The 27,318-nt window shown below is 45.0% G+C and overlaps 3 protein-coding genes and 1 pseudogene across 9 annotated transcripts in view; 3 read left to right on the forward strand and 1 right to left on the reverse strand.

The window, feature by feature from the left end:
* Positions 1 to 602: 602 nt before the first annotated feature.
* CHERP (calcium homeostasis endoplasmic reticulum protein) lies at positions 603 to 13,493 on the forward strand. 2 transcript variants are annotated; one of them, XM_074566003.1, is made up of 18 exons: positions 603 to 720; positions 821 to 994; positions 1,559 to 1,740; positions 2,336 to 2,473; positions 2,707 to 2,858; positions 3,221 to 3,332; positions 3,683 to 3,772; positions 4,418 to 4,652; positions 5,052 to 5,230; positions 5,638 to 6,034; positions 7,954 to 8,192; positions 9,037 to 9,170; positions 9,462 to 9,548; positions 9,848 to 9,997; positions 10,126 to 10,242; positions 10,735 to 10,829; positions 11,374 to 11,559; positions 12,349 to 13,493. In XM_074566003.1, the coding sequence occupies exons 1-18, from the start codon at positions 696 to 698 to the stop codon at positions 12,384 to 12,386; spliced, it is 2,730 nt and encodes a 909-aa protein (XP_074422104.1). In that variant the 5' UTR covers positions 603 to 695; the 3' UTR covers positions 12,387 to 13,493. The 2 variants fall into 2 exon arrangements, with proteins under 2 accessions (XP_074422104.1, XP_074422105.1); XM_074566004.1 differs by having other exon boundaries at positions 618 to 720; positions 12,768 to 13,493.
* Positions 12,571 to 19,167, reverse strand: C23H19orf44 (chromosome 23 C19orf44 homolog). Its single transcript, XM_074566005.1, has 8 exons — positions 18,762 to 19,167; positions 17,885 to 18,526; positions 17,266 to 17,623; positions 16,605 to 16,681; positions 15,753 to 16,224; positions 14,826 to 14,921; positions 14,529 to 14,695; positions 12,571 to 14,100 (listed from the first exon to the last, which is right to left on the reverse strand). The coding sequence occupies exons 1-8, from the start codon at positions 19,071 to 19,073 to the stop codon at positions 14,014 to 14,016; spliced, it is 2,211 nt and encodes a 736-aa protein (XP_074422106.1). The 5' UTR covers positions 19,074 to 19,167; the 3' UTR covers positions 12,571 to 14,013.
* Positions 19,168 to 19,321: 154 nt separating this feature from the next.
* On the forward strand, positions 19,322 to 21,469 carry LOC141734172 (calreticulin-like; annotated as a pseudogene).
* A 1,639-nt stretch (positions 21,470 to 23,108) lies between these two features.
* EPS15L1 (epidermal growth factor receptor pathway substrate 15 like 1) overlaps positions 23,109 to 27,318 on the forward strand; it is a 40,254-nt gene continuing 36,044 nt past the window's right edge. For 5 of the 6 annotated variants that reach the window (XM_074565995.1, XM_074565996.1, XM_074565999.1 and 2 more), the window contains exon 1: positions 23,125 to 23,280. In XM_074565995.1, coding sequence (XP_074422096.1) covers positions 23,251 to 23,280 — 30 coding nt within the window. In that variant the 5' untranslated portion in view covers positions 23,125 to 23,250. Of the gene's footprint in view, positions 23,281 to 27,318 lie in introns of all 6 variants that reach the window. The other variant, XM_074566000.1, reaches the window with a different exon arrangement.

Consider the following 27,318-nt stretch of genomic DNA (forward strand, 5'->3'; position numbering starts at 1 on the left):
GCACAAGGAAATGAAGTCACTTAAGGAAAGCAACAGCGCTTAACGTCCCTGCTTAGCATCTGCACTTTCTTTCCTTAACAGTTGCATTTTAGGTTCAATTCCTTCCCTACTGAGCCTCCTCCACATCCATGTTCCTTCCTATTTTACATCATGCCAACGGTCTACGTAGCTGAAGTGCCGCTGCCATGGATTGCTTCCCCGCCATCCAACAGCTGTTACAAGACGTGCTTTCTTTTAATGCTCCCTATCGATCCCCGGCAACTGAACCGCAGCTTGGCCGTGCCGTTTCATAAGCAGACGGACAGCGTGGTTCCGGGGTGGGAGTGACCCAGCAGCCCCGCAGGTACCGGGGGCGCCGAGCGGGAGAGGCCGAGGCCTCGCAGGCCAGAAGCAGCTTCTCCTTCAGAGGCCGGCGAAAGCGACGTGCCCGCGACCTTCGGCGGCGCTGGGCGAGGGCGAGCTACGGGCCGAGATGGCTCCGGGAGCGGCCTGAGGCCCCGGCCGGGGCCTGTCCCGGTGCCCGCTCGCCGCCGCCCGCGCCTCCCCCGAGGCGGGTGGGGCGGGGAAGGGCCGTACGTGCCCTGCGCCGTCCCCACGGCGACGCGGCCGTAAAGCGCGGCTGCGCGTGCCGCCTGGCGCCTCACGGCACTTCCGGCCGGTGCGGCCTAGCGGCGGCGGCCCGTTGTCCCGCAGCCATGGAGATGCCGCTGCCGCCCGACGGTGAGCGCGGCCCGGGCGGCGGCGGGGACGGAGGGGAGGGCGCCGGGTGGGAGCGGGGCGGCGGGGCCAGCGGGGGCTGACGGCGCTGCCTTGCCCACAGACCAGGAGCTGCGGAATGTCATCGACAAGCTGGCGCAGTTCGTGGCGCGGAACGGGCCCGAGTTCGAGAAGATGACGATGGAGAAGCAGAAGGAGAACCCCAAATTCTCCTTCCTCTTCGGGGGCGACTTCTACGGCTACTACAAGTACAAGCTGGCCCTGGAGCAGCAGCAGCGTGAGTGGGGCCCGCGCCTTGTGCCGGGCCGGGGGCTCGGGGCCGGCGCTGGGCCGCGGCGGGCTCTGCTCCCCCCGCCGCGGACACCGGGCCCCGGTCCCGGCTGGCGGAGCCACTTTTCTCCCTCCTGGCCGCGCTCTGACCCGCCAGGACTGGTTTGCAGCCTCTTCCAGCCCTCTAAGCTCCAGGTAGTTGGCCGAGCCCTGCCCGCGGCTCCTCACGCCCCCCGTTGGCGGGTTTGGAGGTAGGCTGGGCCGCTCCGCCGGTACCGGCGGTGCGGTGGGACGCAGCTCGACACCCGGAGGGCCCTCAAGAATAGGGTAGCCGAGCGCTGCAGCGCCGGGGGCTGGTCCTGTGTTGGAGTCGTTCCTCTCCAAGTGCACAAGGAGTTGCTGACATTCCGCTTTTGCACCATCCACCCTCGACTGCACGGTTCTCATTTTGTGTTAAGCAACTATGCAAAGAGTGAGGGTCTGTCTTGGAACCAGCACGGGTTTCGTGTGTGGGCTGGTGGTAGCAGATCTCTCTGGGAGGCTTACTTTAAAAGTTTACTTTGTCTGATAGTGTTGTGCAAGCAAAGTCAAGATATCGAGGCTACCACGCAGATCCAGCCACTGCCACAGCCGTCTCTCCCACCGGCTGCACCGATCCCAGCTCCTCAGGGCACTCCTTCTGTGGAGGAACTTATCCAGCAGAGTCAGTGGAACCTGCAGCAGCAGGAGCAGCATCTCCTTGCCATGAGACAGGTTGGTTTAAGATAAGCACTCCACTGGTTTATTCTAGGCTGCCAGTGGCTGTAAAAAATAGGAGTGAAGGGTGAGACAAAGGTTTCCTTCTGACTAGTAGCAGCGGCATGTGTTGGTGAGTAGAGAGAAGGAGTCACGCTTTGCTTATTTTTGTTCTGTGGCAACTGCCGCCATCTCCTTAGAACAGATGTATCTGGTGTGCTAGCAAGATTCGTCTGTGATTAAAATATTTATTTGTTATATGAAAAACCTTGTTGGTTTGCAGAGTGGAATAAATTGTGACTGCTTTAATCTTTGTTTAATGCTGCAGCTTGCTGTGAACTGCAAGACGTTCCCGCTTGTAGTATTGTAATGTGGATTCTGATTAGGAATGGAGAGATTCTAGAGTTGGGAACGAACTGGACTTTTCCTGAAGAATGAGAAGAGTCTTTTCAGAAACAAATTACTGGAATATTTATTTGTGGTCACGTTGCTTGTAAAAGGTCTTGGTCTTTGAGATAGATACTTCCAGTTAAGAGGACAGGGGTACAGCAGCTCAGTTTATTAAAAGAATATTGGATGTAATATAATTCTTTCTTTTCTTCTTTTTTTTCAGGAACAAGTCACATCAGCAGTAGCCCTTGCAATTGAGCAACAAATGCAGAAAGTTTTGGAGGAAACCCAGTTAGATATGAATGAATTTGACAATTTGTTGCAGCCGATAATTGACACTTGTACAAAAGATGCAATCTCAGTAAGTGATCTAAATCTGAACAGTTATTTGGTGGTGTTATGCTTTAAATACAGTTTGAATTTTGAGGTTGTCTGTATAATAAACAGAAGCTTTAATGTTTTGTTGTATGGTAGGTGAGATAATAGCTGTTACTTGAAAGCTTCCATTCTTGCAGTTATTTCAGAGTTCTAGGAAGTCCATATAATGTGAACACATCAGACCAACTTAAAAAACTTTAAATTTGCTTTTCTAAGGCTGGCAAGAACTGGATGTTTAGTAACGCAAAATCTCCTGCGCACTGTGAGCTGATGGCTGGGCACCTGCGAAATCGTATAACGGCAGAAGGAGCTCACTTTGAGCTTCGGTTACATCTAATCTACTTAATCAATGATGTATTGCATCACTGGTAAGAGTTAAATTGGGGTTTTCAGTTTGATGTTTTGATTAATTCAGTGAAGTCTCTCTCTGCTAGGTACATTGCTAGTTTGATTAGTCACTTTTAATTTTTAATGCATTCATTATTTTTTAGCAGCTGTATCCATAGCTGGCACAAAGATCTAGTGCTTTAATAATCAAATTCAGCTTTTACCTACTTTGTGTATTTGTCCTCCAGACAAGACTTACAGTAAAAACGTAAAGGAGGGAACTCTCTATTTTATGAGTCCACTATTTTTAGTGTAGCAGAAGTTGGGAGAAATTGACTATTACAATGCTCTTAGCACTATAGCGAAAGGCAGTAACTCTTCTCTTCCCATTCCTTTTCTGAAGCCAGCGGAAGCAAGCACGAGACCTTCTGGCTGCTTTGCAGAAGGTGGTTGTGCCTATTTATTGTACCAGTTTTCTAGCGGTGGAGGAGGATAAACAGCAGAAAATTGCCAGAGTGAGTATCTGGGTTTGGTTTAACTGTGTGCTCTGCTTCATTAGGTTGGTGCTAGGCTAACAAAAAACAGGAGGATGGAAGAGGACCACTGAGATTTTTCTAGTGTGATTGTCTTCGTAAAGTCTGTTACAGGATGTGCTTTAATTCGTGTTTAAACTAGAACTTGAAAGTACCTAGGCTTTGTTTAAAAGTTGTCGTCATGAGGAATGCGTCTGAATCTTTGGTGGTTCAAAGACAAGTGCTGAAATCCTAGGTCTTTTGTCAAAGCTAGAGACATAAAAATGCTGTGCCTCGACTTTTCTTTTATTGTTCATCATTTCTAAAAACACTTCACTTTTGAATTTATGCAGCTTCTTCAACTATGGGAGAAAAATGGGTACTTTGATGAGTCAATTATTCAGCAGTTACAGAGCCCGGCTCTTGGACTTGGCCAGTACCAGGTTAGCCACAAAAGAAAAGTAACTCTTTTTTCTATTGATGTGAATATTCTGAAAACAAATTTAGGAAATGTTTTTCTTTTTTGAAAGGTAAATATTAATTCCCCCCCTCCCTGCCCTTGTAGTCATTTACAAGGGATTATGAAAATAATGTAAAACATACTATTGTTATTTCAAACATTCAATAATCCAGCTGCTGATAGCGTCCCGGAAAGTCTGTTTGTGTTTGTAACTGCTACAGTCATGTACATATTTGCAAGTGTGTTCTCTTTTTATGGAAATGAGTGTTTGGTAAAATGGAAACTAAAGAAACCGTGGCTTTAAATTGTATACACTAGGCATAAAAATTGTTGCGGCAGCAGGAACTATTCATTTTTAGCGTTAATAATTAATGGTGTTGATTTTTAGCTGTATTTGAAAGCTGAGCATTAATACAGACAGTGGATTCTAGCCTGCAGAGAATATTTTGGAAATCTGCACAGAGTTTGGTAGTGTGACTAGGTTCTTGTGCCAGCAGGTTGTCCTGCATTCTCCTGTGTTTCTTGGGCAGGGGTGGAGAGCAATATAGGAGGGTCTGAGCAGACAGGAGAACTGTTTTAGGTGCAGTGTTCTCGTTAACTTGTTCTTCTTAATTTATCTCTTTATCAGGCAAATTTGATCACTGAATATGCGACGGTAGTACAGCCTGTACAGGTAGCCTTCCAACAGCAGATACAGAACCTGAAAACTCAACATGAAGAGTTTGTAAACAGTTTAACGCAGCAGCAGCAGCAACAAATACAAATACCACCACTAGAGAACGAGGTGAAATCCACACCCCCACCTCAAGCCCCCACAGCAGCACCAGCCTCGGCTCCGCCATCTGCTCCAGTTACACAAGCAGGTACCAGCCTGTTCTGGGCACCTGTGCAGAAATCAGTGGGTGGCAACATTGTGAGGTTTTTTCAATTTGTTCCTTTTTCGGTAGCAGTGTACTGTGCTATGCTGGTTTGGTTCAGGCAAAAGCCTGAAACTCTTTGGAGGCTTGCAGCTGGCATGGTCTGATGCTGGAATATAAAAAGAACTAAAGATATGAATGTTGAACTGTGATCAGAAATCTTCTCTCCCAGTAGTAGATTTCTGCAGAACGTTTACACATCCAAAGAAATTCAGGTGGAGGCCTTGATGATCTCAAAGGTCCTTTCCAACCATGAAGGTTCTATGATTCTATGTTGTAGGTGTGCTCATGGTTTATTAACTGCCTGTGACCTGGATGCTTATAGTAGTCTCCAATATGTTTCAGATGATGGGAAATCCCAGCTGCCTCTAGCTGGTTCTACAGAGTATGACACAACAGGGTCTGGAGTGCAGGATCCTGCCTCTGGTGGACCGCGTGGCCCTGGATCTCATGACCAGATTCCTGCAAATAAACCACCCTGGTTTGACCAACCTCACCCTGTTGCACCATGGGGTCAACAACAGGTAAGAAACATAGTTCTGAAAGAAGACGTAGAGGGAAGTGGAGGTTTAGAATGACCGAAGTGTGATGAAAAGCTGTGAAAGTTACAAATTCGGATTCAAACGCCAAGCTTTCTCATTCTGAGCCCAGTTAAAGGCAAAGTATAAAGTGTATTTCAGTTTGCCAACCATCACACTCTTTCCCTATTAACAAGAAGTACTCTCTTGAGCACAGAGCTATTTGGTTCAGTAACAGTTTGGTCTTTTCCTGTCTTTTCTCTGGAGCTGCAGTTGTTCAGACCCTGTATTAGGAAAGTTCTTTCACTTGTGTGTATTGCCTACAGGCTGCATTTACTTCAAAAAGGTAGACTATTTTTATTGCATTCTTTATTTTTGTAGCCTAATGACCAGGCTGCTTTTCTCACCACTAGGGACCGCCTCATTGTCCTCCATGGAATAACAACCATGAAGGAATGTGGAACGAACAGAGAGATCAAGGCTGGAACAATCAGCGAGAGACACCTTGGAACAACCAGCCCGATCCTTCTTGGAACAACCAGTTTGAAGCACCGTGGAACAACCAGCATGAACAACCTCCATGGGGTGGGGGTCAAAGGGAACCTCCATTTCGAATGCAGCGGCCACCTCACTTCAGAGGCCCATTTCCTCCACATCAGCAACATCCCCAATTCAACCAGCCCCCGCATCCGCATAATTTCAACCGCTTTCCACCTCGCTTCATGCAGGATGATTTTCCACCTCGCCATCCCTTTGAAAGGCCTCCTTATCCTCATCGTTTTGATTACCCCCAGGGGGATTTTCCTCAAGGTAAAGTGTGTACCAGGCCAGGTTTTCTTATGTTGCGATGCTGATTGCCATTACAAAATTCGTTAGTGCTTTGGGGTGACAGCTTATTCTTGGTGGACTGTTGTGTTTTTCCTCAGAAATGTTGAGTTTGGGGGTTTGGGAAGCTACTGCTAACAGCTCAGTCGGAAATAGATGCAGACTTGGATGCTTCCTTGCTTTTTGAGTCTTCCTTCTCTAAGGAATGCAGATAACCAGAAATCGTAATCCAAATTCAAGTCAGCATCTCTACAGGCACCCCTTTTGGCACTATTTCGCTTTAAAAATAGTAAGTTCAAAGATGAGAAGCAGCATGTGCTTGTTTGTAAATTCGATCTCCGGTACAGCAGGCCGTAGGTGAGGGCTCTGCAGCTGTGTCCTCCGTAGATGGAGGAAACCAGGCTGGAAGCGTTTGTGCGTATGCATACATTCATCCATGCCCTTCTTTTCTTCTCTTGATTTTTACTGAAAAGCTCTCCAATTACCTGCCTTCATGTAGTGTCTGCTGAAGTGGTCCCTACCTCTGGTTCTCCCTTCTTGTTCACTTTGCTCTCGTGCTGGAATGGGGGTGTCTGAGTGCGGTCAGTGCTCTGCTTGCCCGGCCCTTGTGGCTCAGATTTGGCTGCGGGCTCCCTCGTGAAGTCTGGTGTAGTTCTGCCCCGATGTTTCTATTTCACATGCAGAAGTTAAGATTATTCTGGAATGATCCTTATCAAGGTAAAGTCTAAAGATCACCATGGTTCTGTAGGACAAGCCGCTTAAAAGAGCAATTATGTTGCTATGTAGGAGTTGCTATTTTAAGCTTAAAAGATTGTCAATTTTCCCAGTCCAAAAATCATTGAAAACCAATGAATTGGAGTTCATATATTTAGGATTGTGATTAACTTCTCCAGTAGAGACTGTTCTTTTTTCTTTTTTTTCTTTGTTTGTTTTTTTTAAGAGTTGTGGTAGTGAGTGGGTAAAACAGCTTTTCTTGTCCTGGGGGAATTAAGGTTTAAGCTCAGAAGAAGATGCTCTGTTTTGGATTGTAGTGGTGATCCAAAACAGCTGTTGTTTCGTGTGAAGTTGTTGAAGGAGGGGATCTGCTAAAACAGATGGCTAAAATTAGGAAAGCGGTGAAGCGATGACAATGCCGACTCTGCTCAAGCTCTGATGAAGATGAGGGAAATAGCACTGGCTGAAGACTGGACAGTGGATCTAATGGCTGTTCCTGGAAAAACTGTTGGTCCTGCTGCAGAAGACGGTGACTGTCAGTCTTGCGTTTTTCTCTGTGTAGTGCAGTGAGTTCAGCAGGGTTCAGTCCTGGCGTTCACGGCAAATGGTTTGTCCATCAGCGATTGGATGTATGTCATTCACCTCTCTATTTTAACAGGGTATTATCTCTATCTCTTCTCGAAACGCCTCTTTAAACAAAGTATTTTCTTGTCACCTACTCATGTGAGTTAATTCCTGCCATGTTTATTTCTTTACGTAGGATGATTTGGCGTAGAGCCAGAACTAATTACAGGTCTGTGCTAAGACATGATTGTGTATTTAGGCTTCAGAAATGGATCTCATCAGTAGCTGCCCTGCTGCATCTGAAACCTTCTGTTCTTGAGCACGTCTTTCTTGTGGTACTTGTTGACCATGGTATGTCCCAAAGAAAGCAGTGGCTTAGGGCTAAAGTGTCCTGTTGTCTTGAGAGCAGTTTCTGTGGCCAGGGAGGGAGATGCGCTGTGAGATGCTGATGAATGTGCACCTGTAGCCGGCCTCTTAATTCTTCAGTTCTGTTGCTTTTCTTGGTCTGCAGGGCTCTGGGTGCCAAGATTGTTTTTTAGGATAAATGCACTGATTGAAGTACATCCCTCTGACTGCTTTCCTTTCTCTAGAGCTAAATAAAATGTTTTAACCCTTCCACTCTGCAGAAATTGGACCTCCTCATCATCACCCTGGTCACAGATTGCCTCATCCTGGGATCAGCGAGCATCCTCCCTGGGGAGGGCCACAGCACCCTGATTTCGGGCCTCCCCCGCATGGATTTAATGGGCAGCCTCCTCACATGCGGCGACAAGGGCCCCCTCACATGAACCACGATGATCCTAGTCTGGTGCCAAACGTTCCCTACTTTGATCTTCCCGCTGGACTGATGGCTCCACTTGTAAAAGTAAGTGCTTGCAACGGGTCCTGACTAGTAGGATTAAAAGATCAAAATCCCATGGTCAATATTAGGGACAGCTTAACATGGACATTTAAAATTTCAAATCTTTCCATCCAGCAGCCATCAGCCAAAGTTGTTGTAGGGGTATGCAAGGGCAGGAGGGGGGGAGAAGGTAGTGAAAATGGTAAAATTGGATCCAGTGTCCCAGTGAAAGCCATTTGAGTTCATATAAGTGGAAGAATAATGTACTCTTGAAAATCTTACCCCCCTGTTTAGAAAATAGAAATCCCCAGTGATTTTCAGATGGGGAGAGGGACCTTGCAGTTCTGATGTGGCCACTGTGTACTAGTTTTTGGTATTCAGAGTTCTTTCTTACAAAGATGTTTTGCAACAATAATGTTACATATACAAACAAAGAATGATAGAGAACAGGAAATGTATCTGTATCAGCATCTGTGGGGATATAGACGTTTATGCGTTCTGTGTTTGAGATGAACAAATACGTCTCTTCCATCTCTAAACTTTGTGTTACTCTCAGCACACACCAGCTCTTGCCAGGCTTCCATCCAGCCACTGTTAGCACGAAGGTGGATAGATGAGAGCTGCATTTTATCTACCTGGTGATCCAGTTAATGCTGCAACCTGTGTAGTGCTGGCTTTTCTCAGAGAACTCAGAATGGTAGTGATAGCACGAGAAAGCATCGGGTCACCTGCAGAGTCCTTATTTCTGGACCACTTTTTTATCCCGTAGTGAAATGTGAGGTCCCTACACAGTTAAATCTATATTTATCTCTTCAGGTAGCCACCCCATGACACATGACACGAATGTAATTTGTTTTGTTTCCGGCAGCTTGAAGATCATGAGTATAAACCTTTAGATCCTAAAGATATACGTCTTCCACCCCCAATGCCCCCCAGTGAGAGACTACTGGCTGCGGTTGAGGCATTTTATAGTCCACCATCTCATGACAGGCCTAGAAACAGGTAAGAGTAGGTGTAGCTAACGATATGGTAAGGAAAATGCCCTAAGAAGCTGTCTCAAACCACCAAGTGCCGCTCTCTTCCTTCACCTGTGTCTTGGTTCTTCTAATGCTGAAATGAGTGCTCTTGTTATATTTTAAACTGCAAAGCTGTTTGATCTTACGCTGAGATTTGCGAGACCTTTTTGCCCAGGCCCTTTGTTCCCTACAAAATCTAGCGGAAATCCTGAACGTCTCCATTGATCGAAGTAGAACGTCACAGCTGACGGTTCTTTGTGTGGTTGATTTATTGCAGTGAAGGTTGGGAGCAGAATGGACTGTACGAATTCTTCAGAGCTAAAATGAGAGCGAGACGGAGGAAAGGTCAGGAGAAGAGAAACAGGTGAGAGATGCTGTTTGCTGCCTTCCGATGCATGCTTTTTGTTTGGGAGGTGCTAGGAATACCTTGGGCTAAATGCAGGGGGAAAGTCTGTTCAGCAACACGCTGAGGGAATAACTGAGTTTCAACTTGCTGGAATTTGTCTGATCTGCAGAAAGTTGTTTTTGCCACACAAGTTTTCACTGGATCGTCTGCAGAAATACACTGCTCGTGTGTAATTTGAATTTGATCGGAAGAATATTTGTGTTTCTCGTGCTTCTCCCAGGAGTTTCACTGGAGTTTCTCTGCTTTTCTCCATGCAGTGGGCCTTCTCGGTCTCGCAGTCGGTCTAAAAGCCGAGGGCGCTCATCCTCCCGGTCCAATTCACGATCTTCAAAATCATCTGGTTCCTATTCAAGGTCACGATCTCGCTCTTGCTCTCGATCACGATCCTATTCCCGCTCTCAGTCCAGGTAGAGTGCAATGGGCTGGATCTGGGGAACTGGGGGTGGGAAAACCCCAACACTCCAGGCCGAATGAGGAACTGCGGGTGTTGCTCCAGTAACTTGTGCCTCTGATCTCGTGTGCTCTCCCTCTGCAGAAGCCGGAGCAGGTCCCGCTCTTCTCACAGCCGCTCGCGGTCACGGTCGCGATCACGATCGAAATCGTACTCCCCAGGAAGGCGACGCCGGTCCCGGTCTCGCAGCCCCACTCCTCCGTAAGCTTTTGGGGTTTTATTTCTCTTTTTACCTGGGTTGTTTGGGAAAGTACCAGCAAGGACGCTTTCTCATACCCTGGGTTTATTAAGCACTTCAACAAATAGTAGAAAAGAAGATGGAAAGCAGGTTTGGAAACAATCTATGTGCTGTATGTGCTTATAGGGAGAACACTCCTCTGTTGTGATGGCTTTTTGTTTTAACAAAACACTGTGCAACTCTGAAAGCCTCCTTACACCTTCTTAGGAAGCAGGAGGAGTCCTCTGAGTACTCGCTGTTAGGAGGACTGTAGTGTTTGCTTTCCCTTGTACCGAGAAGCTGTTAGGGTGTCTCTGGCACCTCTATAACTCCATAATCTAATAGCTTTATAAAAGAGTAGTTTAGTAGAGTGGATGGGATTATATTGGGTGTTAATGTTTAACAGATTATAAATGACCTTGCCTTGGGTCAGAACAGGATCGCTTGTTCCTAATTTGTTCTTTTTCTTCCCTTAGTTCTTCTGCTGGTTTGGGCTCCAGTTCCGGGCCTCCTATACCAGAATCAAGACTTGGAGAAGAAAATAAAGGCCATCAAATGCTAGTGAAAATGGGTAAGATCCTGTTCTGGAGTCTTGCACAAGCCAGGAAACAAAATCAGGCACCCAGCTCCTGGATAGAACTAATTCATGTATTTTCCTAAGTAATTATCCCTTGTTATTCCAAGGTCAGTGTAAGGATATTCAGAGATACGAGTATGTAGAACATGGAGCCGTGGTGGCAGTTGTCTTTCCGGGAAGGGTATGGAAGACACAAGAGGCCCGAGTTTGTGTGAGAACTGACCTCCCCGGGGCACTTCATCCCCCCGCAGTGCGGCTCAGCAGGGCTGACTGGACACATCGGCCTTGCGCTGCCTTTCCCCTTGCCCCCTTCAGAGTTCTTAGGGACAGCGCTGATGTTTGCCAGCTCCCAGAGTTTATCTGCATGTTAATGCTTTTCAATAAACGGGACGGTTCATGTTGCTTCAGGCTGGCTGTCACTGTCCTGCTGTATCAAATTAACACCTTCTTTGGTTGTTTCCAAAAATGTCTGTTTGTTCTCAGAATTCTAGTCATTAAAAAATATTTACAGGATTACAATGTTGTGTCCTTTCTGCAGGATGGAGCGGATCGGGTGGATTGGGAGCCAAGGAACAAGGAATTCAGGATCCAATTAAGGGAGGCGATATCCGAGACAAATGGGATCAATATAAAGGAGTGGGAGTTGCATTAGATGACCCTTACGAAAACTACCGAAGAAATAAAAGTTACTCGTTTATTGCGCGCATGAAGGCCAGAGATGAATGTAAGTGAACATTTCTAAGCAATTTTAAAAACCTGTGCAGACTTGATACTGATTTTGTCCTATTTACTGTAGACTGTAAACCCAAATCAAAAGACTAGTAACTCTTAGTTCTTTCTAATGTAACGGATACAGTAAACCAACAGGTAAGTAGACATATACTCTGGTTACTCTGCATCTTTTCCTTTTTAGGAGTTGTGTTGTATTCTAATTTCTGAAACATTAATTAGCCAGTGCTGTGTAAGCCACGTGCTGGCTGCAGTACCAATGGCCTGCACCTCTTGAGTGTTACCCCTCAAAGACCCGGAGCAACCCCCGAGGTAGAGGCAGCAGCCGTGCCCAGGTGGGATGCTGCCGACGCAGGGAGGGCTTCCTGCTTGGAATGAAGTTGGAGCACGCTTAGTGCTGGGCCCTGCCCAACTCCAAGTTTCTGACAATTAGCGCGGTCTTCTGCCCAAGCCAGAACTGGGAACAAACTCACTGGAGCGCAGGAAGGGTTCAGAAAAAGTCAAGGTGCTTCCTAAGAGATGAAGACAGTTACCCAAATGATAGATTTTTGCAGAGAGTCTGTGTTACGTAGAACAACTGCACTTGCCAATGACTAAAAGGAAAAAAAATTGCCCAATGAAAAGTCACTTCTGCCTACGCTGCAGTAGATCTGTGCAATAAAATGGGTTCAAATAAAGCCCAAAAAGAAAAACTCCTCCTTGATAGAGCCCTCAGTCCATGAAACTTTTCAGTCAGCTTAGGTAACTGCAGAATGTGTAAGAACTCTTTTCCCTATTGTTTCAGTGAAGCGTGAAACGCAAGACCCTCCACCACCCGAATAAGACTCTCTGAAGAAAGATGTCTTGCATCTTCTACAAAACATTAAACTTGTATAAATCCGGATTAAAGTCTGGAGGAAGTGACAAATGAATTACTTTTTAAACTATGGTGAAAAATGGAAAGCTATGACATGTACCTCAACACTTGTTGTTTAGTGTTTAAAAAAGGCCAGTCGTAACTATGACATGTCTTAGCAAGTTTAAGAACTTCCATTTATTTTGCAAAATTTTTTAATTAGTTTCCCATTTTATACTAGAATTAAACCCCAGTCAAGCTCTCCCTGGTGCAGGATTGTGATTCATTCATTCCTGTGGAATACAGACGTTATCTGATACAGTTACATGTTCTCTAGTTCCATAATGTATGTTTATTTCTCTCAAAAGGTTAATTCTATTTGAAGTGGAGGGGTGCTGCCTTGGGATCAAGTCAGACTGATGCTGAGCAGTGTATCCTAATGTCTAAATGGGGAATGAAGCACCTAGTTCCAGTACAGGTGACCTATGAGCACTGTGCGAGCTTGTTAGAACCTACCCTCCACCTTAACGCCCCTACACACCAGCTGCTGCAGTCCCAACTCTGGTCAGAACACGAGGGTTCACTGGTCTAGCTTTTCAAGCGCTCTAAGGGATGTTCAATGCTTTGTAACGGAAGACATTCTTTAAGCTTTTTCTATTTTTGTATATACCCTTTAATAAAAGCTAATTAGTTGAATAGAAGAGAATCGACTTTCTCTGCTCTGCAGGTTTCTAATGATGAAACGTTCTTGGAAGCTTCCTTTAATCTAAATGAGAAAAAAAAAACCCAAACCTTTTGTAACTTTGCAGAGACCACCAGCTAAAGATGTTAGGCCCTTACACTGCACTTCCACTCCCGAGGTCTGCGTGGTGGTAACCTCTTCCAGAGTCATTTGTTTGTATAGCAGAAACCCTCTTAAAACCGTTCAATTAATATGGTGAAATATCAGTTTGTTCTAGATCTACTGTAGTTGTGGAGCTGTAACTGTCTGTGAATCGGCATACAACACCTGTATGTTATCAACTTGTGAATTTTATTGTTTTGCCTTCCAATAAACACTTTTTTTTTTAATAAAAATAAAATGGCAGCTCATATTTCAGAGTAAGTGGATTCCTGTAATTGGCTATAAGCCTTTCTTGTCTTGAATTTATCTTAATTTTGCCTGGTTTTGTAGTAATCTGCCAAGGCTAATTATATATAAACACCACTTAAATACAGCACTGAAGTCAGGCTATGGTATTCTGCTACTGTGCCCCTAGGCCTTGGGTGCTGCAGTACAGACTTGCACCTCTCCCGTGATCACAGATCACAGGACGTACACGATAAACACGCACACTGTGATGATTTCCACCCTGCCTTTAGAGAGAAGTGTTTTCTGGGTCTCTCTCGTGCTGAACACTGACACAGTCTGGCTGAAGGCTCCTACATCTCCCTCCATCATGTACATTAGTAAAGAAAGTCAGATGTAGGAAAATAAGTTATTTATAACAAGATACTTAGCAGTTAGTATAAACTCTTCTACTACATCATTTATAACTTATCTGTAGAATTGGGAAGGGTTTCTTGTTCCAGCTTGAGATCTGTAAATGTAGATTTTACTGAAAATTCAAACAGTCAAAGCAGTTTTTCTTCCTGTGCTTTCTGAATTTCTTTACGTGCTCGCTCAAGTGTTAGAGGTGGGGATTTGTGATTCTTGATGTACTGCAAAAAAAAAAAGTTAATACACAAATTTCTTTATTACGTAGATAAATATTCTTAGCATTTAATAAATAACTTTGTGTCAAGATACCTGCACTTTTCTATACTAGCACCAGAAACTGATAGTTCTGTTGCAATATTAGAAAGATTCTTGCTCATCTGAGGACAGCTAAACGGCACAGCTGATGCTTATTCTTTCAGAACTATTGCCTCCAGTAAGATTTAGTCTTTGTTACTGTATAAACTCCTGACTTGTTTTTAATACGGGCACAAGCATTATAGTATTCTTCTATGAAGTAATATATTCAGTGATAATATGAACTTTATCTGATTAATGAATAATACACAAAAGCTGTTTGCTGCGACTCCTGGAAGCATTTGGAAAGGAATAAACTACCTATCCAGGCTGCTGCCTAGTCTATCACAGATACCTCTTTAGCCTCTTCCAGCGTATGGTAGTGGAACTTCTCCTGCTCTAGTGACTCCACGAGGGAGAAGTGAAGGTGGTGAATGTTCTCTACAAACTGCTGAGTCAGCATCAGGTGCTGTTTCAACATGGCGTTTAAAACCAGAGCTGACGGGCTGTATGCTGTCAGGGCTGCAAGAAAGGGAGAGTATGTCCTTTAGTGATATGTTGCAGGCAGGCAGTAAGGGCTAAGCAATCGAAGTAGGGGTTAGATGCATAAAATAGAGTAAAACAGAATGGTAAGAAACACGTTTTTCAGTACCTTCTACTGCATCGGTGCTGATGACATGACTGGCAATAGGTACTGGATCGATGTAGCTGTTTCCTACAGGCGGGTCGAGTACTGCGGAGGGGTTTGCTGTGTGCAGGAAAACGAGAGTTGCTGGATTCAGAGGGTGGGAAGGTTTAGCACCAGAACTCGGTTCATCTTCGTCAGTCTTTCAGGACATTGCTGTGGAGCCTAGCAAGGAGTTCTGTCAGCCAAAGAATGCTAAAATAGCTTTATGAGCTCCACAACTTCTTTATTCTTATGTGCACCACATGTGCCATTGTGGAAGGCATCTTTTCTAACCCAAGACAGAGTAAAAATAAAGGCTTTTGTACTTGAAGGAAGCTCCTGTTTTCAGGCACACACGAGTTTCTATTTTCTCCTCCTTGAATGTGGCAAGAAGTGGCTTTTACCACTTTTCCTTTCAGTAAAGAGAGGCAGGGAAGGAGCTACCTCTCAGAAACAGTAAAAGGTCATGTCTGTCTGTTCTAAATGGGGCCATAGTGCTTTCTCAATAAATACAGTGCAAAAAAGAACTCTATGATGGGTGATCACGTTAGTAACAATACAATAGTATTGTTTACAATAGTAAAGATACAATAAAAATGTTGAATTCTGTTTGAGAATATTACTCGGGCTGTTGGAAGAAACTCTGTCACTAACGCTACCTCATCCATCCAGAGTTCCTGTTGTGGTTTTTTTTAAGCAAAAAACAGTTCCAAGTTCTTATTCTGTTGTCCAATCCCAACCTTTCCTACAGAAAGCAGATCAAAGTCTTGGGCTTTAGAAAGTTTTTAGTTTAATGTCAGCTAGGGGAAAGCTAGTACTGAAACTAAGAACTCTTATCAATGCCGACTAGGCTGGCATATAAAATATAAAAATTAAAAATCGCCTGAATAGGGTGATATCTCATGAACTTACTCTTTGCCCAGCAATAGGTGAATGGAGGATCCACTGTCTGGACCGCAGTTTCTCTGACAGTTACTCTCTGTGCCTGGTTGTGCCGCTCTCTGGTAAATAAAGGTGACGATGCCGAAGATGGGTGTTTCCCAGAATACGTGCAGCTCTCAGAGCATTCCTCTGACATTTTCGAAACAGATTCCCTGTCTGTTGTAGACAGAGACCTTTCAAAGTCTTCAGAATATTCTGAATTAATGGTTCTCTCATCATGATCAAGATAATCCTGTTCGTGTTTATGAAAATCTGGAGAAACTCCACTTAAATGCTCAGAGATTTCAGCTTCAGTCACAGTTTTTTCAACATCCCCTTCAGAAGCATCATTCACACCAGTCACTGTACTTGTCATTTTAACAGAAGTTTGGTCTTTTTCCACCAGGAATGTATCTTTTTTTGGCTTTCTGTTTGATTCTTGAGTAATTTGCATGTCTGTCCCCTGTAAACCAAACCAGCTGTATGTTAGGAGAATCAACAAAATATAACCTAGAATATGCCTCTATTATTCCTCATCTCTTCTGCCGCGTATCACTGAGTGTTAGCTACTACCTTATTAGTAAATAAAAAGGTTGCTCTTCTGTGTCACCGTGCAAACTGTGCAGTGCTGTTACATTGAGTAAGGAAATGCAGACACTAAAAAAATAATTCGATGAGGTTTCAGTAGACTGTAAAATCCTGATCTAACCCTTACAGCTAAGCGAGACATGCCCACACCTCAGGTCGCCTATGAGTAGAACAGAAGTATCCATTTTAGAATAGCCATCCTCCACCAAAGTAAGTCACAATGAAAATATGTGCTAGTAGGGAATTTCTACTTACTTTCTGCTTTAATTCTGCTGCCTCACTGGTGATATTTGGTGCCAAATCATCGAGGCTCAGGATATTCAGTCTGAAATCTGCAATCAAATGACAAATAGTCAGGAGAATTTGCATGAAAATTACAGTACGCTTTCCCTCAAGTGAGAAAAGTGGTGGTGGGGGGGGAATCGGTACTACATTCCCAGTTCAAAGTGTAATACTAAAAAGTAATAGCTGTCAGTCTCTCGAAATCTTTAACTTAGCAGCAGCTCTTTCTAAAGTTCCCTCCTTGGCCCATCAGTGGATCTGCTAATGCAAGTTCAAGAGATTCTTGCTGCCCCTCATTTACACTTATTCTCACTCAGACCCATTAGTACATTGTCCCACTGATATATGAAAATTATTGTGTTGTAATTGTTTTAATCTCATAATTAGGTGTCACCCAGGGAAGCATCATAAAACTGAACTCATTAAATCAAAAGCCAAGAATAATACAAATATATTACACTAGAAAAAAGAAACATCAACATAATTCCTTTGATAAAGCCTTGGTTTATGTAAAGTTATACTACTGAATCCTTTCAAAGTGAGTATTTGGTCATTTTTATTAGTAAATTTATTAGTAGATTAGTAGTACAATTCATGCCAAGTCTACTGAGACAATATTTTAGAACTAACTTACCATTTGAGCTGCTACTGGTTGAATCTTCTGCATCATCTGCTTTTGAAAACAATTCATCTAATGATTTTATTTCACTTCTGTCACTGTCAAATGATATTTGGCTTTGTTTGGTGTTGCCTGTTGTAGGCAGAGTAACCTTTACAGTATTGTCTTTCATGGAAGAAGAGAGCGACTGAGATCTTGTATTATGCCGTACTGATGGGTTTCTGCTGGCTGTTGAAGGTGTTGGTGAATTAACTCTACCAAAACCACTTTTCTCTGAGTCTTTGCTACGAAAAGGAGATTTTTTAGATACCTCTGTCAGTGAAATTTCCTTATGAGATGGAGGAGGTGCTCCCGATGAAACCGGAGTCTTACTCTTTTGAAAAACATGAAAAAGAGATTTACATGTTACTTCATTTATTATGTGTAGAACACTGAAAGGGAAAACAAATTATAATGAGTAAACCACAGTAATTTTAAAATGTGAATTGAAGTTAAATCATACCCTGAGCAAGCCACGAATGCAAAATTAAAATTTAATTTCTGGTGTTATCTAAATAAAAAGTGACCTACCAATTTGAAACAATTTCATAAACGCATAAATAAAAACACATAATCCAGTGAAGTCTGTATTTACCTTTCCACCCCATTTAGAATCACTTGCAACCACCCTCCCATTCTCATTTCCACTGGACAACTCCAACGAGCTCTCCATCAATTGTCTCATTTCCTCTTCATCACTATCCAAACCAAGCTGCTGTTTAACCATAACATTCTTTTTAGGACTTTGGATGCTTTCCTCTTCCTTAGAACAGGCATTATTGAGAGTCATATTTCCACTGGCAATAGCATAGTTCTTCAGATATTTCTTGCCCCTTGCACTACGGTCATGACTGGAGGCAGATGAGAAGGACTCTTCATCCAAAGGCTTCTGGCCCAAGTCAGTGTTTTGCAATTCCATCTGCTTTTTTCGATTCATGATTTTGCTTTCCAGTTGTGCCACTTTCCTCAGCGCTGAGCTCGACCGTGTGTGGGAAGCGTTACCCGGAGTGCTCTTGACTACATCTCTGCTCACTGTCTGCCCAGCGCTCCCCGAAGTCTGGCACCATGGGCTTCCAGGTACGTTTTCGTTGCGCACCTTTAGGAATCTACTGCGGCAGAACGGAGCTCTGCCAGGTTTCTCCAACTCTGTGTCAGCCACAGAGAGGCCGCTGCAGGAGCGAGGAAGGTGGCTGCAGCCGGCTGTGAGGGCTCTCCCGCGGGGACCATCGCTGTGTCCCTGCCAGAAGAGGATGCAAAGCGAAAAGCCCTCAGCGGCGGAGGCAGACGGCCCGGTTCAGCTCCCAGCCCCCCGGACCGCGCAGACGCCCCCGCTCCCCGCCGCCCTGCCCTCGTCCCGGCCTGTGCTGGGCCGCCTCCTCCCACTCCCGGTGTGGGCCCTCCCCACACGCGGCTCAAGCACCGGCCCGGGGGCAGACCGAGGGCGGCGGCCGGGCCAAGAGCTGCCCCCTCACCTGCCCTCCGCCCGCAGGCGCCCGCTGTGCCCGAGCGATCGCCGCCATCCGCGACGGAGCGCCCTGAGGCGGCGGCAACTCCTCTAGACCGCGGTCAGAGCGGTCGGCGCCGCACCGTATCCCGGAGACCGCGACTCCCCAACACCCCGCCCCCTCACTGGCTCCGCTCAGAGCCATCCCTCGCGCGCCAGCCAATCCTAAGAAGGCATACTGAGAGCGCCGACTACAAGCCCCAGCGTGCACCTCGCCGCGCGGGTACGTGGCAGACCGCTCCTCCCTGGGGGGCGCTAAGCCAATCCGATCCCGTATCATAATAAATAAGGAAAGGGCAGCCAATCAGAGCCTGCCCTGGGAAGGCCGGGGCCCTGAAGGCGCGAAGCCGGCGTTGGTCGGAGGCGCGAGGCGGCGGCGGTGGTGGTGTGAGGGCGGCGGCCATGGCCCTGCTCCTCGGGGCCGCACTGGATTTGTCACGGCATGTTTCCAGGAGCAGTTTCTGGACGGAGGTTGGCCGAGCGCAGGAGGGTAGCGCAGAGGGGGCAGCGAGGCAGCAGCCGGTAACAGCCAGGAGCATGTGAGGTGGTGGGGAGGAAGTCTGGCGTACTGACGGCACTCACTGACCCCACTGTCGTGTTGGTGCTGGCCTCATGGGACAACCAGCTGGGTGAAGAGGTGGATGAATTCTGAGCTCAAAGCAGACCTCGGGAGGTTTAAGCTCACAGCAGGGAAGTTTTATGGAGATCCAGTGTGAGATAAAGGTATGTGGGAGTTGTTCAAAATACATTATGGGAACCATCTTGAGAGCTGGGTATTTGCCTTTATATTGCCATGTGCCGTGCATGGCAATAAAAATATTTTTTCTTTGCAAATGGAGAAAAATCTAAGTTTGACTACTCTACTAATATCCCCACAGGTCTACAACCTTGTGAAAATTCTAAATTTTATGCTATCTCCTCATGTTTTAAACCATTTAGTAACAAAGGGAAGTCTGGTCATTCAGTATACTGTGAAACGTGAGCAGAAGATAGCCTGCGGTGGGGGATACGTTAAGATTTTTTCCTCAAACTTGTATCAGAGGAACCTAAGTGGAGATTCACATTACTACATTATGTTTGGTCAGTTTATTTCTTCATTACTAAAATACTGGCACTGCTGTTGTGCAGTTCTTCAAAGATGGTTGTGGAAATGGTGGAAAAACATAAAAGAAAATTAATGATCCAACAGTGAGGAAACCCACTGATTGGGATGATCGAATCCAAATTGATGATCCAAATGACATCAGCCTGAGGTAATTTGCTCTCCTTATTTTGCCTTAGTGGATTATTTCATTCCTACTTAATACACATTTGATATAGTTGAACTGTGGACTATTTTTATTTTCTTAATCTTCCTGTGTTTGTTATTTTTTTTCTGAAGGATTGGGATGAACCTGAATACATTACGGACACTAGCGCCGAGAAACCTGAAGATTGGGATGATGCTGTGAATGGAGAATGGTATTATCCTATGGTCAAGAATCCTCTATACAGAGCATAAATAATCTCATAATCCTAGCTATGGATAACACTTTAAGCAACTTTTCTTTGCCTGACTGTATTCAGAACATGTGGTTTATCCCAGGGGGAATAGAAACGAAGGCAGGTTGATAACCCATATTACAGAGGAGTTTGGCCTCATCCACAGATTGACAATCCAAATTACTCGCCAGACTCCAGTGTCTACGGATTTGAAAATATTAGCATCATTGGACTAGATGTCTGGCAGGTGAGGTGCCTTTACTGGAAAAGAAAACCTTTTTTCTCACTGTGTATGTAGCAATCTGTTTACCCTCTCCATATAAACATTATCTGTTGGTTTGGGATTTTAGGGACTTATGTCTTTAACTTGCTTATATGTAAATATGTGTACAAAATTGAAAAATCTGTAAAACAGACTGATCTTCTCTTGTAGTTACTGTTTGGATGATAATCATCTACAGGTAATTGAGGGGCCTAAACTAATTTGTGTAATTATTGTAAAGCATGACTTGCTCCATCTGACTTGAGGTGCATTTACTGAGGCTTCGGGCAGCTCAGTGACCCCTGATTTACCCAAAGATTAATGAGGAGAAAACTGCCCTCCAGGGTGCCTCTGAGATCTTCCTCTCTCAGTGATGAGACTGAAAACTTCTTAAAAGTGCAGTGAAGTACCTAAAGTTAAAACAAGTTCTTTAGATTCTTGAAAACAGGTGCCCAAAAAGAGAGAATTCTTCATCAAATTCTGAAAAAATCTATGGGGTTCTTACATGATTACTCTATGTTGAATATATGATAAAAAAGTACTGTTAAAAAAAGAAAAGAGAGAGATGAAGACACTTAAGAAAACAAAGAGGCATCCTCATTTTTTTCCCTATTCCTTCAAAGGTGAGAGCTGACAGTTTTTGGCAAGTTCTTGATAACAGATGATGAGGTTTATGCAGAAGACTTTGGAGATGAAACATGGGGAGAGAGAAATGAAGGTAACATGAAATTCTTTTGTCTGTCTTGGTTCTTTATTACCACATTTTAAACATGCCCTGTCTAATCTGATCAAGAACCTATTGGTGCGTAAAAATGAAGTCTTAATATTTAGAGTCCTGAAAAGAGCAGGAGAGAGAAGGGGTTACAGAAGAAAAATACTTTGAGTAACGGTTTAAGAAAAAGCTAGAGAGAAAAAAAGAATGTGGAAAGTAATGCTGTTGAGAAGGAGGAGCTTTAATTGTTATTTGGAGGAAGCTCACGTTATTTTCACTTAAATCACTTAGGGATTTTTGCACTTAAGGATTTTGATGTTTTGTTAACAGCTTGTGGAAAGCTTCACCAATAGAGTTGTACTAAAACAGGATTTTTTACAAAATTCAACATTAAATTTTGTAATTGGTTTCAGTTATTTTTAATAAAAATACCATAAAAGTAGTTAAATTCTATATAGAAAAGGTTAATTACTTTTTTTTATTAACTGTATCTTTAACACTGCTAAAATGTATTCAAAGCACCTGTAATAAAGCACTAGGTTTTGGAACTGTTTTACACTTTCATGCTTTAATAGTAAATGTAAAATTCATGCTCACTTTTGTTGAGGAAGTATCATAATAAGCTTTTTATGATGTTTCATTGAAAGGTTTGGCGTTTCAGGTGCGTGAAGCGTGTTTCACAACATACTTCACACTGCAGAGGAGATAAGCTCTGCTAAGCTGCTGCAGTAACTGTGCACCTGGCAGGGTTCTGGGGATTACCGCAGCCCCGCGGCTCCTGGCACTTCTGCCATTGCTCATCTGCTGACAGAACGTTCTAGCGCTCAGCCTCGGTGTGGGACCTGAGGGACAGCGGTCTGTCCATCCACAAATCCGTGAAATTTAAATGTGTTCAGTCAATCTTCCCTTCAAAAAAATCTGAAACTAATACATACGCTGCCTGGATGCTGCCTTAAATTTTTTTTTCTAATATGGCAGTGGGGGGAAGAATTTGAAACAGTGAAGGATGAGCCTATTTTTCTGTCTGACCTGTCTTGTAACCTTATTCAGTCACTTCCTTCATTCCTCCTCAGGTCCTTCCAGTCTTCCGTGTTTCCTTCCCCCCCTCCAAGAACTAATGCTATCAATTTAGCAGAAGCTGAAGCCATCCTTCCAGCGCCAATGGCTTTGCATTTACCTCTGGACTACACCAGCACGCAGACCTTGCTGGGGTAAGGAGAGAGGGAGCGGGAGGATCCGTGGAAGCCCCAGTTTCTTGCCTGTGGAGCGACTGAGGTTGAGTTCTTTCGCTTCTGCTTGTCCAAGTGCTGTCCCTTGTAAAACAATCCTAATAACACTGTGAAGAACTTGGAAAACTATTGAGATACACTGTAATGCCCTTTACACGTTCCTGTTTATTTATCTTTTATATGACCACAATGATTTAGTGTTGTTCAGTCTGATGTTTGATATTTACACGTTCCAGGCAGGGATTTGTTAACTTTGAATATTGATTGCAAACCAGAGGAAGCTTAATGTAGCGAAGTCTGTTTTGACAAGGTTTAGAGTAATAAAGTAAAATAACTAGGTTTGTCCAGGAGAAAGCTGGATGCGGGTCATCTAGCTAAAAGGTCGACCGGTTACCTGGAAGAATATTCCTCAGGGCAGCTGCCGTCTCCCCGAGACCTACTTTGTCCCTAAGTAGGTAGGTCAGGGCCAGCCTCCCCGAGGCGGCGGGAGGTGACCATGGCCGGGAGCAGAGCGGCTGCGGGCAGCAGGGGCTGAGCGGCGGCGGGGTGGGGAGCGCCTGCCGGGGACAGATAAAGCCTCGCCCGCTTTGTTCCGCCTCCCCTCAGCCGCCCCGACCGACTCCCCGGCGGCGGCCCAGCAGGCCCCGGCCCCCGCCCGCCCAGGCCCGGCCCAGCGGGGCCGCGCGGTGCCAGGCGCGGCCGGGCGGCCTCCCGCCGCCGCTCGCCCCGCCTTCCCCCCGCCCCGGCCGCTGCCCGAATCATTGGGAGGAAGATGGCGGCGCTCATCCCCCTCAGCCAGCAGGTAACCGGCCGGACGCTGCCGGGAGGGGACAGCCGGGGGCGGCTGAGGGGAGACGCGGCCCTCTGGGCCCGGCGGCTGAGCGCCGATCGGGGAAGGCGGAGCGGGCCCTCCCTGCTGCGGGTCCCGCTCCCGCAGGCGGGTGCCGCCGGGGCCGGGTCGGCGCTGGGGCATAGGCCCTGCCTCTCCCGTCCGCCGGGGAGGGGGCTCGGCCCGCGGGCGGGGAGCGGGTCGGTGCGCGGCGGGGAGCAGGCCCCAGACGGGGGCGGCCGGCCCCCCGCCGTCGGGCCGGGGCTGAGCCTGCCGGGGCAGGCGCCGGTTCTGTGGGGGTACAAAAGGCGCTGGCGCCCTCCCCTGATGGAGGCCCCGGAGCTGCCCCCCTGGGGAAGGGCAGCGCCGAGGCGTTCTGGATGCTTTCTCTCCCCGGCTGCAGCTCCTGGGGCTGGGCCGCGGGCATTCCGGCGGTCTGAGGTGCGGGGCTGGGGCTCGCCCTCTGCTCCGGACTCTCCGAATTTGGTCGCGTCACCCTATTTTCCTACTTGTAAGGCAGGGTTAATGTCGCCTTTTGCTGTCGGGGTGTCATGACTGTGCTTAATACTTGGGAGGTGCACAAGTAGCGTGGCCATTGCGCGGGTGCGCCAGGAAGGAACTCAGAATGAAGGAGTGAAAAAGAGGTTTTTCACCCATCAGCGGGAGAATGAGGGTTCTGAGGGGAGGGGAAGACCCTGGACCTTGGAGCTTATCTCGCACAAGGAGCACAGCGTGCCTCTGGGAGAGGCTGGGCTTCGAGCTCTGCTCTCATGTTTGGGATCCTTGAGTAGATTATTGTTGTTAAAAGTTTTTTGATTAATTTCTCACCCAAATAACTTAAACCTGAACAGTGTGATCACTGTTTATTCTTTCCCATATTCCTGTGAAGACAGTCAGTTTACTTATTTCTTTGGAAACAAAAGCAGCACCACCCCACCACCTTCCAAGGCCTTGAAATTAAAACTATTTTCTACACTGTGGCCTGGCCAGTCAGGAATTCAGAACGACTGCCATTGATATGTTCAAGTTATTTAAATTTATCAATTTTATTTTAATAATGGACTTTTATTTGTGATACTCTGAAAATTTGTCTTTCAATGGAGTTATGTGATACTTGGGTAATATGTAATTTCCTGTGTGTCCTATCAAGAGAGCACACTGCTTTTTAGCTTCTGAATAGCAGTAGGAGTCCTGTTTAACATCTCTCTAATTAAATGAACGTGTTCAGAAACATCTGAAAACATCCATGCACATGCAGACTGTTACCAAAAGTTTTCAAGAGCAGTCATGTGGTGCAAAATATATAAGTAGAATAACCTCTGGACTTGAAAGAGTTTGTTGTGGAATTTCTATCTTCTATAGTACATTGACAAAATATATCAAATATTTATTATAGTAGAAATCCTGCTTCTGTGTTGTTTACATTCTAATTGATATTTGAGAGACTGGCATCAGTGGCATTTTATTTTGTATAACATAATACATTATCTTTAGGGAACAGCGCCGTGTTCTGTGAACGTGTCAGTTATTTTGACGTACTATTTTAGAGCTTACTTACTGGAAGCATTCTAGTTTTCAAACTTTTTTTTTTTTTTTACTATATTGAACTAACAAGAGTAACCTAGCTGTAATCCGAGCAGTAAACAGAATTTTCCTGGATATTAATAAATTTCCTCTTTTAATAGTCTCAGTTTCATGATTAATACAGAGATACATGCTGGTTATGACAAATGCCAGAACTGGTATTAAAAGGAATAGGAGATGTTACATATGCTGTCAGGTTGAAGCATGTTCACCGAGAAAGATATACAATAAGAATATTGGTAGCAAGATATTAGGAGCTATAACCGATATGGGCAATTCAAGCATGTGAAAGTGTTTAATCATATTTGTTGCCATAAATCAATTTTATTGTGGTTCTATTCTATGAAATTATGGGTTTTATTATTTTTTATGAAAGATAATTTACATGTCTAAATTACAGTATTCAAACTATTTAACATTTCAGCTGTCTGTTTCACCTGGCTATGCATAAACCCAGTTGAAGAGCAAGCATGTAAAATCAGTTCTTGGGGTTAAACAACAACTGAAACTGGATTTGATTTACCTTTGGTAACTTTATTTTCTTGAATATTTGATCACCTTATCAGTGGTCTTTCCACTGTGCCGGGCATGTTCAACCTATAGCCTCTGGAGGTTGTGGAGAATTAAGTTAGAGATAGTGGGACAGCGCAGATCATTTTGTAGCTTGGTCTTCTGAGACAACTCGGGATACCCGGGAAGTAGAGTAAGGGCAAAGGTAATCTTTCTGGGGCAGCAGCAACCTTCTTTTGGCTCTGATCTTTGTGGAACACCTTGTTTTCTCCCCTTTCAACAGTACCTATTTTCATCCATCTTATGATGTGACAAGAGTGGTTGAACAGGAGGACACCAAGGAAAATAGTTCACCTGATCCAGGGTTCTCTGTGGCCTGGAGATGACCTCAGGAAAGGGGGCCGCTAGGAACTGGCTTTATTAATTGTTCTGGGGGCAGCAGCTTATGCCTGCCTTTTTCCCAGACCTGTGTTAAGGGACGTGGAGGTGTATCCATGTGCGTGTACCGCATACCACAAATGCAGTGTACCAGATCTGCTCTGAGAGTGCAAGTTTGAGTCTTGAACTTTGAATTTGTACAGGAAATCAACTTAGAGATGAAACAAGGCACCAGGGTTCTGAAGCGTCTGTTTGGGAGGTGGCATAAAGTGTTTATCATAGGTGACGGTTTTGGGAATATGGAGTAGGCATAGAAACCAGAGGGTTGTTAACCTGTAAGTCAGACTGAACAGCTGTACAATAGGTTATATATCCTTTGACCACTCACCAACTGCAAACTCTTTTTCAAAGTGTTTTTCATGTCGGTGTTTGCCAGCATTGAGGCTGTCTTGTGTAGGTTCTTCATCAGCAGTTGTCATCAAATTACAGAATCCTCTTGAATAATAGTGATGTAGTCACATGTGGTGATGGGTAGATGTGCAGCTATGCTATTTTTATCACTTGAACCCATTTTGTCTGGTCTGCTTCATCACAGAGATGCAGTCATTTAGGTAAATCGGTCAGGGAGGCTTAATCTTTGTAAAATTCTGCAAGTAGATGAAGTGCTTTCCAGCAGCACTTGGATGAATATATTGCTGTAGAAGAAACTTCACAGCATTTAAGCACATCCCCCCTGGCTTCCTGCCACCTCTGTCAGGTAAGTCAGCTGTATGCCATGGCTGACAATATCAAATGAGGATGACAAGGATGGCTGGTGGTGGGATGAGATCATGCAACACTGCTGCTGGAGTGGTTTGCTCTGGATCTTGGTATGAATCCAATGTCTGCGTGCTGCGGGATGCTCGCCAAATTAGTTAGAGCAGCTTGTAGTTGGTCTTTGGCAGCTTCTCTGAGCTTTCTGATCAACGAGAGGTATATAGTTTGGTGGTGGTTGGCTAAAACGTAGTAGATTTTATTCCGAGTTGAACAGACTATTTCCTGCTTGGATGTTTTCTCTGAATGATGTGTTTCCTACTTTGGACAGAAACATGGTGCTTATCTATGCTGATTGTTTACAAGCCAGCAAAAAGATGAGTCAGATTTATGAGTTGTGGTTGCAAGTTTCATCTTCTGAACTCCTGTCCACTACTGAAGAGCAAGAGCTTCTAGAGGGTACTGATGTTGGAGAATGCAGCAGCTTGTTTTGTTGATGGATATAAGTGAAGTACATTTAAGATGCTTAGGAAACTTCTGAAAACACATGTTTTCTCTAGCCAAGTAGAACTACTCATCTTCAAAGAGTCTGTGTATTTGCGTTTGGTTAATAGGGTTTAGTTATTTTGGATAGCTCCTTAAATCAAGATTTGGCAAGTTTACTGTAAACTTACAGGAAGATTCTCTTTGTGTAAAATAAAATTTCGTGCCCTTCATTGGTCTTTTCTTTCATCATATTTCTGTCTCCCTTGCCCTCAGCATAGGAAGAACACCCAGAAATCCGTG

This window comes from Larus michahellis, chromosome 23, assembly GCF_964199755.1.
Source record: "Larus michahellis chromosome 23, bLarMic1.1, whole genome shotgun sequence".
NCBI classification, from domain to species: domain Eukaryota; kingdom Metazoa; phylum Chordata; class Aves; order Charadriiformes; family Laridae; genus Larus; species Larus michahellis.